At 30.8% G+C, this 10,794-nt stretch overlaps 1 protein-coding gene across 1 annotated transcript; it reads right to left on the bottom strand.

Annotated features, from left to right (window-relative positions):
- Window positions 1-903: 903 nt before the first annotated feature.
- Window positions 904-5,700, bottom strand: LOC107453823 (uncharacterized). The gene has a single exon (XM_087152312.1). It carries the CDS (start codon window positions 4,072-4,074, stop codon window positions 2,662-2,664), a length of 1,413 nt encoding a protein of 470 aa, XP_087008438.1. The 5' UTR covers window positions 4,075-5,700; the 3' UTR covers window positions 904-2,661.
- Window positions 5,701-10,794: the final 5,094 nt, after the last annotated feature.

Genomic DNA, 10,794 nt, shown 5'->3' with positions numbered 1-10,794 from the left:
TTTCCATTTATTTCAAATCACCAATGTTTCAAATTTATTAGGAAATATAATTATTGCTTGATTAATAAAATAAACATTTAAATTAGAAAAATATTTACAAAAATAGTAGTTATGGAAATTTTTCAATGCGAACCAACTAGAGAAAAACAATTAAGATTTAAACAAAATCATGCAGATATCTAATAACATTTTTATTATGTCTATGAAATATATATTTTCATAATTAATACAATTTTAGTTCCTAAGGGGTTTACAAATATTCATAAATAAATTTAATGATGATAGTAAAAGAGAAATAAATAAAAAAAATTTAAAAATTAAATAAAAAAAAAGAACCTTTAATTTATTATTAGTTTCATATTGGTTAATGCATAGTCTTAAAAATGAAATGTAACATATTTTAAATAATTGACAATTTCAATATTTCAACTTCAAAAATTACTGATGCTTCTTTTAAGGTAGGCTTTATTAAATATTGGTTAATTTCTTTCTGGCATGAACAGCATTTTTGTATATTTCTATAGTAAAAAAGTAAAATATGACGAAAATGCTGCTTATAAGGGCACAAACCAAAAACTACTGTGTAGAATTAATTGAACTTTTTCACACACAAACCTTGCCATATCAGCTCTCAAAACATGTAATGACATTGTGGCTTAAGCGTGAAGTTGGGTTCGAAAAAAATACAATGAAATCCTCTTCGGAAAAATGACAATACATCACGAACAACCCTTTAAAATGGCTTAAATTTTTTCTCAATTAGTGAAATTTTCATTAATAGCAAAAGTAATTTTAGATAATAATTTGGGTTTTTCACCACCTTTCTTTTTTTTAAAATAAAAATAAACATTCAGTAATACAATTACAAGAGCTACTTTATTAAAAATAATTGCACAACATGTATTAGAAAAGATTTATTAAATAAAAGATGTTACAAATAATTTAAATTAAAAGTTGCTAGAAGTCTTTTTTTTCATTAAAAAAAATATATTAACTTGAACTCAGGATTCTAATGCTAAGAAAATAAATAACAATTTATATTTTAGTCGAACATAACTGGTTGCAAATAAAGTAATATAATCTAGTAATCAAGGTAAATTAAAACCAATATGAACATGAATGCAAACATTTAGATCCCTGTTATTTAAAAAACTATTTTATCACATATACTTCAAAAATATTGTGTGTCACTAGTATCAACAATACTGTATTTAGTCAGATCACATTTCAGAGAAAAACTCTCATTCCATTATACTAAAACCCACCAGTATGAACACAACTGTGTATAGTGAGAGAACTTTTTCGTGAAAATTTTTTATTACATATACTACAAGAATAAGGCATCTCACCAGTATGAACGAGATAGTCAGATGCTCACTTTGAGAAAAACTCTTATCACATATACTACAAGAATAAGGATTCTCACCAGCATGAACAAGACTGTGTTTATTCAGATGATGACTTTGAGAAAAACTCTTATAACATATACTACAAAAATAAGGCTTTTCACCAGTATGGACACAACAGTTTTCTCAAAATACCTTTTAGTGAAAAACTTTTATTAAATATACAACAAGAATAAGGTTTCTCCCCAATATGAACATGGCAATGTTTACTCTGAAACACTCTTTCTGAAAAACTCACATATACTACAAGAATATGGCTTCTCACCAATATGAACACGGCTGTGCTTTATCAGACATTTTAGCGAAAAATTCTAATGACATATACCGTCGTCCCCACTTAATCACATAATCCGCTTATGCGAATAAAATTTAATGGAACCAAATCATTTTATATGAAACTAATGTTACATTTCCCCACTTAAATGTTTATTTGTTGTTTCTAGCTTTCACTTAATTGCATAAAGAAGAGGAACTGTAATGAACATTTTTTAATACATATATTTTTAAGAAAGATTTCACCAGCTAGAATGGAATTTCCGTTTTTCTGTTAAGAAGATACATTTGGTAATCACTTCAATGGCACTTCCTATTCATTTGCTGCTCTAAACAGGTGTTAATAGTTTAAGCATTAATCAAATGTTACCAGCAGTTGTACATCAGAGTAAACGGAGAGGGTTTTGACACTATTCACTTGCACAGCCGGAAGGTATAGAGTGATTTATTTATTTTATGGTAAAAACTTCTAGTTCCTTTGCATTATTTGTTTTAATAAGATGTAGTTTAAAAAAAACCTGCTTTCACACTATACAAGGTTCCCTTTAAAGTAGAATAATCATAGCTTACTTCAGTGAATAACTCCCGAGTTGGTTCAATAATGAGCACGGCATTTCGAATGTAATGGAGTGGATTATAATGTACTGTACAACTTGAGAAAAAAAGCAGGAAAATGTTCAATTAAGCGTGTATCAAAACAGTCTTCCATTACAGATTTTTTTAAAATAAAATTAGATAATATTATGTTACGTATACATTATTTTCCATTAGCATTAATTTATTTTATTATTACTTTAAATGAGATTTGTATTTATAATACGAATATTGATAGTTTTAATTATAATTATTCAATCAAAACATTATAATATATTAAATACCATTTAGAAGTAAAATTTAGTTAAAGATTTAAGATTAAATAATGCACTACCCACTTAATCGAATAACCTGCTTAATGGAATAGAGTTGGCTGGAACCAATGGTATTAAGTGGGGTTGACTGTATTAAAAGAATAAGGCTTCTCACCAGCATGAATACGACTGTGTTTATTCAGATAACTTTTCAGTGAAAAACTTTTATTACATATACAACAAGAATAAGGCTTCTCACCAGTATGAATACTACTGTGTTTATTCAGATGCTCACTTTGAGAAAAACTTTTATTGCAGATACTACAAGAATAAGGTTTCTCACCAGTATGAACACGGCTGTGAGTAGTGAGATGACTTTTTCGTGAAAATTTTTTATTACATATACTACAAGAATAAGGCTTCTCACCAGTATGAACAAGAATGTGTTGATTTAGATTCTGACCTTGAGAAAAACTCTTATTACATATACTACAAGAATAAGGCTTCTCACCAGTATGAACACGACTGTGAGTAGCGAGATGACTTTTTAGTAAAAATTGTTTGTTACATATACTACAAGAATAAGACATGTCACCAGTATGAATAAGAATGTGTTTATTCAGATGCTCACTTCGAGAAAAACTCTTATAACATGTACTACAAGAATAAGGCTTGTCACCAGTATGAATAAGACTGTGTTTATTCAGATGGTCACTTCGAGAAAAACTCTTATAACATGTACTACAAGAATAAGGCTTCTCACCAGTATGAACACGACTGTGTTTTTTCAGAGTACCTTTTAGTGAAAAACTTTTATTACATATAGTACAAGAATAAGGCTTTTCACCAGTATGAACAAGACTGTGTTTAGTCAGTCTTATACTTTTTGAAAAACTCTTATTACATATACTACAAGAATAAGGTTTTTCACCAGTATGAACAAGACTGTGTTTATTCAGAATACTTCTTTCTGAAAAACTCTTATTACATATACTACAAGAATAAGGTTTTTCACCACTATGAACAAGACTGTGTATAGTTAGCGTACCTCTTGTTGAAAAACTCTTATTACATATTCTGCAAGAATAAGATTTTTCACCAGTATGAACAAGACTGTGTCTAATAAGTGTATTTCTTGTTGAAAAACTCTTATTACATGTACTACAAGAATAAGGTTTTTCTCCAGTATGAACACGACAGTGTATAGTCAGTGTACTTCTTCTTGAAAAACTCCTATTACATATACTACAAGAATAAGGTTTTTCACCAGTATGAACACGACTGTGATTAGTCATATTACTCTTTTCTGAAAAACTCTTATTGCATATACTACAAGAATAAGGTTTTTCACCAGTATGAACAAGTCTGTGTATAGTCAGTGCACTTCTTCTTGAAAAACTCTTATTACATATACTACAAGAATAAAGTTTTTCACCAGTATGAACACGACTATGTTTTGTCAGATTACCTTTTAGTGAAAAACTTTTATTACATATACTACAAGAATAAAGTTTTTCACCAGTATGAGCACGACTGTGCTTAGCCATATTACTTTTTTCTGAAACTACATATACTACAAGAATACGGCTTCTCCCCAGTATAAACAAGATTGCCTTTATTCAGAAGCTCACTTTGAGAAAAACTCTTATAACATATACTACAAGAAAATGGTTTCTCACCAGTATGAACACAACTATGTTTTGTCAGATTACTTTCTTGTGAAAAACTCTTATTTTATATAACTACAAGAATAAGATTTTTCACCAGTAAGAATTTTAGTGTTTAGATGGTCTTTTTCCTAAAAAATTCTTGTTAGATTAACAATAAGGTTTACTTACAGGATGATACTTATTCTGAATAAAATTAGGCCCTTTATAACATGATACAAAAAAGAACAGTCTGTATCAAGTCACTTACTTAGACTAAATTTTTAACTAAGTAAAATATAATAGTGTAGAAACCGTACAGCAGGCATATAATTTATTAATAAATGCATACGTGAAAAAATTTATTTAAATTATATTGAGATGTAAATATTTTTCATTTTTCACAAAAAACTTTCATAATATAATAGTTGTGAAACATACCGAACTAGATTATTTCACTTTATGTTTTTTTATCACAAAAAAACTGCTGAAATAATGTCGTGTATTAGATTCAATACACTGTGAATGAATGCAGTTTAAGACAGTGTAAAATTAATGTTATTTGTTATTGGGAAGACATATTATAAAAATGAACATGAACAAACAATGATATTATTTGCTTTGAACATGAAATTATCAAATTTAATTTCAATAGTAATTTTTTCACACAGACACTACAGAAATAGAGTTCATTATAAATGTGATAGTGTTCATTTTAAATGTGATAAATATGAAAGGGTCAAGAAAGTTTAATTCTATTAAATTGCCTTAACAGAATACAGAAAATATTTTCTCAGTATAAACAGGAAAATCACAACTAAACATCAAATCATGTGTTCTATAAAAGTGACAGACATCTTAATTATCTGCAACTGTTTAATATTGTACTGCATAAATTATTTTCATATTATGAACTCAAAACAATAAAATGAAACTACTTCTTTTTGCACACTTTTTCTCTCTGCGAAGTAAAATGTTTCACAATAAAGTATAATTATGAACTACACCTGGAAACTTATGAACACACAAACTACAAACATTAAATTTCCATACGTGTAAATATTTTCCTGTCAGAACATCATTGCAACTATGACACTCATTGCACAGATAGTATTTGCTGTTTGTATCAGAACATAGAATGTTACTGCCAACGTAGAATGAAATCGCCTTTATAATGTTTCCTTTTGCCAGAAAGAGATGACACACACTTAATGAATAGTTTATTGATTATATAAATCGTACAGAAAACACTACCTTTTTTAAAAATATAAAAAAAATGCACACAAAATACGAATTTTATTTACTGTCAGCAAGAAGATATTTTATCATTCACTTATTTTTCTTTCTGCACAAAGCAGATAATATATGAATTAGATCTGGGTGGAAATAACCTTTTGAAGCGCTTTCTATATTGTTTCCATTACTACGATGGTAATTCACTTAACGTTTGTAAGATTATGGATACCCAGGCTTATAAATTCAAGCTTAGAGTTTTCTCTCGGCATTGAATTTTTCAACAAATAATGATTGATTGATTGATTGAAGAAGGGAGTGACAAGCTCTATGCTTTAGCTTATAGCTCTCTATTTCCGATAATATAGTTAAGGGGTATAGTCCGATATAATATAGTCCGATAATATAGTTAACAAAAAGTCAGAAGCGGTTTGTGGATTGGAAAAACTTGTGGAGGAATTTGAATTTGTTCTGAGGATTATGTTGTAGTTCATTTACGTCGCACTAGAACTGCAGAATGGGCTATTGGCAACGGTCTGGGGAGCATCCCTGAGGATGATCCGAAGACATACCATCACAATTTTGATCCTCTGCAAAGGGGATGGCTCTCCTTGTGAGGTAGCCCGATGACTTGCACGCGAAGTCGAGCACTTTACGGTAGAACAATTTAACGAGGACCAATACCGCACACTCTCGGTCCCTAAGCAGACTGATCCAAGTGGTCACCCACCTGCACACTGACCACAGCCAGTGATCCTTGACTTCGGAGATCTGGTGGGAACCGTGTCTTAACAATCAGTCCACTGCGGGACTTCCGAGGATTAAAAGACAAGTTTACGATATCGGTATATGCTGGATTCAGAAACGATAAAGTTCTTTCCGAGCGTCCTGGAAAGAGGGACATTCCAGGGGGAAGTGATCGTTTGTGTCGATCTGCAGTACGGCAGTTGTGGTTTTGTATCAATGAACAATTCTGTAAGATAGCATTTGTTGGAAGAGATTTAGTTCTGAGATTTCGGGAGCTGATTGGTGGACTGTAATCTTGAGATCCATCAAGTATTTGCAACCTTTCCATACACAGAGTTCTTTATTGAGTAATTCATTAAGGAAGGCTTGACTGAGGTCTGGAGGTGATGAAAGAAGGCTTATGATGTTTTGGTTTAGTGCTTGTTTTGCAAGTTGGTCTGCGTGTTTGTTTTTCTTTATTCCTAAATTAGCTTGAACCCAAATAAAGGAGAGAGATCGCACTGTTTGACCAGTTCAAGCGGTCCAAAGATAGGACCTTTTAATACGAAGGTGTTTCGAAAAGTAAAGATACACCGTACGCCAGAGGAAAAGAAAAGTTTTGTCGAGCAAGTTGGCAACGCAGGTTTTAACCTTGAACCGTTAGCTTTCTCCTCGCGGTCGTTCGGCATTTCAACGTTGATTCTGGTTGGAGTAGGTCGTGTTTAAAATGGCTGCGGCGATTTAGAATTCCGCCAAGTGCGAAGTGCGCTCCGTCATACGTTTCCTTCATGCAGAAGGTCAGAGACCAGCGGATATTCACAAAGAAATTGTTTCTGTTTATGGGAACGTTATGAATAGACAAAATGTAGCGATGTGGTGTCGTCATTTCTCTGAAGGTAGGCCCGATATTCATGACGAACAAAGAACAGGTAGGCCATCTGTGATCTGTGATGCCCTTCTTCAGAGAGCAGAGAAAGCAATTCGTGCGAATAGACGTCTCAAATTGAAAGAATTGCTTCAGATCATACTGGAAGTGTCAATGACAACTCTTTATGAAGTTGTGACTGTCAAGTTAGGGTACAGGAAATTGTGTGCTCGCTGGGTTCCAAAAATGTTAACAGAAGAACACAAAAAGAAAAGGATGGGCTTTGCACTCGACTTCCTCACACGCTATGCAGAAGCAGGTGATGAGTTCCTTGATCACATTGTGACAGGTGACGAGACGTGGGTTTATCACCATACACCTGAATCCAAGCAACAATCAATGCAATGGCGCCATTCAAATTCACCCAAAGCCAAGAAATTCGAAACTTCGATTTCAGCGAAAAAAATCATGGCTTCTGTTTTTTGGGACAGACAAGGCATTCTTCGGTTGGAATTTATGCCTCCCGGAACGACGATTAATGCTGCTGCATATTGCCAGACTTTGAAACGTCTTCGAAGGGCAATTCAACGCAAACGCAGGGGAATGCTGACAAATGGAGTCCGCTTGCTTCATGACAACGCTCGGCCTCACACAGCGCTCGTAACCAAAGCACTACTCAAACAATTCAAATGGCAAGTATTGGACCATCCGCCATACAGCCCGGACCTTGCGCCAAGCGACTTCCATTTATTCCCTCTACCTAAAGTCACATCTTGGTGGAAAATTGTTCCACGACGATGATGAGATGAAAAATGAAGTTGAAATGTGGTTCCGACAACAGGCGACAACCTTCTATGACTGTGGGATACAAAAGCTTGCGCACCGACTAAACAAGTGTTTGGATAACGGGGGTGATTATGTCGAAAAATAATAAATAATCGAGTTAATGAGATGTAACTGACGTTTTCAAAATAAATGTTTTTTTAAGGAATGCGATCCATTGTATCTTTACTTTTCGAAACGCCCTCGTATTAATTTTTCTTTTTGCGTAGCTCGCCATATCTCGAGAACTTTTTAAGCAAACTGAAAAAATTTTGAACTCAATTATAAAATTTGTTTATCTAAGGATAAATTCCATGGAAAAAGTAACTTTCTGTAAAAATTTACTATTTAATTTAATAATGGTTAAAGAATGCAATTTTCAATGGCAAAATACAAAATTTAAGCAAAATTAGTTGAATAGTTTTTGAGAAATTGAGTTTAAAAAAAAATCATATTTTTGAAATCAAATTTTTTAGGAACTATTAAGACCGATTTTGCTCATATTTTTGTTTTATTTTGAGTAAAATTTCATAAAAGTTGAATATCTAACAATTCAAAATTTTTTCGACCATTGTTATATAAAATAATAAATATTAACTAAAAGTTACTTTTTGCATTAAATAATCTTTCAATAAACGAATTTTATAATCGGGTGCAAAAATTTTTAAATTTGCTTAAGAAATTCTCCAGATATAGCGAAATACACACACACACACACAAAAGAAAAAATTAACATTTAAGGGTCCAACGTTTGGATCGCTCTCCTGACCAAACTATTGGGAGTCAGAAATCTGAAATAGCCCCTCCCCACCTAAAAAAAGGTACCTACGTTTATTCAGAGAAAGTACGTATTTGTGCCTGATTTCGTAACTTAAAAGATCATCTGCATTAATTAATTAATTAGCATACTTGAGGTTCCCCATTTTAGCCATTAAGATTGACTCTGAGATTGTGAAGATCTGATCAGATCAAAAGACATTAAGGGTGGTCCGTTTCTTCAATTTTGCGCACTGTGCAACACCTGCTCCTTATCTTCCCTCCATTGCTTGATTAAACAGGGGAACTTCGTTGCACTTGTACAAAAACTTGTCTAATTGGGGTGTGTGAGGAGATTAAATTCGAAATTAGTTTTGCACCTGAAGCTGTAGATACTCTTATACATGAGTATAAGCTTATCAGTTTGTTTAAATTTATCTTGTGCATCTCATATATCTATTTTTGCAGACTAAGTTAACCTGTCCCTCTTACAGCGTAAATAAACTTCAAGAAGAGTAGTTTTTTTGAAAAATAAATTCTAAATTATCCTTTTAACTTGATTCAAAGAACTTTATTTTCAAATGAATATAAATTGAACAAAAAAGCTGGAACTTAATTTAGTAAAAATATTCTTCCACATTATAATTGATTCCTCCAAGCTGGGCTGCTATCAGGGCTTCTGGCTTTTACAAGTAATAAACACACCTTAGACCACTTTATTTTTTAGATATTAAATTGAAAATAACTATGAAAAAAAAACAACAACATGAAAATAAATATAAAAAAAGAATAAATGAAAAAAATTAGCAAAACAAAATGCAGTTTTGTTTCTTTTCTATAATATACTGGTTTTGAGAAATTTTTAAATTTTCTATACTCCTGTGCTACAGATAAGGTGCGTTCTGTTCCCGCACCTCTTAGTTTTCTTTGTCGCGACTTGATATCGTTTCTTGTAGATTATTTTCAGTAGGACTGACTTTGTGATCGCCGTCGTTACCTTGTTCTGAACGTAATCTATTATTGAAAAGAATATATAAAGAAGTGTTTCTTAATTAATTAGGTAAATTTTTCTTTTTGAAACAAAACCTTTTTTATTTTTAAATGTGAAAATTAATTTTGATATATGTTTAAGTATTATTTTACATTACTGAATTTCTTACAAACGGAAATCTAATTTAAGGTGTCCATAAAGAATTAAATTAAAAAGTAATTAAATTTCTCAGGCTATTTTATACTTTATTTTAATTTATTAAAAACCTTTTGGATAAAATAATAATTTAATGGGTTCTTATTACTGATTTTAAATTTATAAATCTTTAGTTGTTTTCATTTTTATAAATAAAATTATAACAAAACTATTTTTCCTCTTTTGGATTTAGACATAAGTCAATCAACTCTGTTTATTCAAAAAAATTAGTAATGTTTGCGATTGCGGCTTCTTTTTATAAAATCATTTGGCACTTCGTTTTATTAAAGAGTATAATCGTGTTTTTTAATTTTCTTTCAATATTGTCAGTTGAATATATTATCGAATATCATAATTGTTTTGTTTTTATTTTTAAGAAATTAAACCTTACTTTGTTTTTTCGTGCAGAATTCGGTAATTATTCAATTTAACTTTATTATTTATGTGAAATAATAATGATAAAAATTAGTGTTGTTTTAAAAGTGTTTTTTTTTTTTTGTTTAATTTACTTAGCACTTTGTTTTAAGCATACAAATAATTTTTAACGAACTTATTTTTTAAATTTTCTTTCTATATTATTAGGTAAATATGATGATAAATTTCAATCTTATTTATTTTTTAATTATTTATTTCTAAACTAGGAAATCTTATTACGTTATTTGCGCGATCATTTTTAGAAAATATAACATTACTATCTTCCTTAAGCAAAACTTATACATCAAATTCATAAATTGAGTTAAATCAATCTGAGTATGAAGTTTTAGTAGAAATCTGACTTTCTGCGACTTACAAGTAAATGAATTTCAAAAATACTATATCGCGATGCAAAACTGACGATGCATCACGATATAAAATTTCTTATATCGCCCAGCCCTAGTTATAACATTTAAACTCTATGAATAACTCTTATTTATCTTAAGACTATTCAATACTACTAAATCTTTGATTAAATTAATTTTATTTTTGAAACTGTATTTTTGGTTTCGAGTAAAATTGCATTTAACAGACATTTTGAAGTTAGTCAAACTTAGAT

This window comes from Parasteatoda tepidariorum, chromosome 9, assembly GCF_982258835.1.
Source record: "Parasteatoda tepidariorum strain Cologne lab strain chromosome 9, Ptep-v5.0, whole genome shotgun sequence".
In the NCBI taxonomy this organism is placed as follows: Eukaryota; Metazoa; Arthropoda; class Arachnida; order Araneae; family Theridiidae; genus Parasteatoda; species Parasteatoda tepidariorum.
This window is presented reverse-complemented; position numbering and strand designations above follow the sequence as displayed.

What these genes read in the sequence shown, in the direction of transcription:
- LOC107453823 (XM_087152312.1), bottom strand. Translation starts at nt 4,074, where the DNA reads ATGGCTAAGCACAGTCGTGCTCATACTGGTGAAAAACTTTATTCTTGT.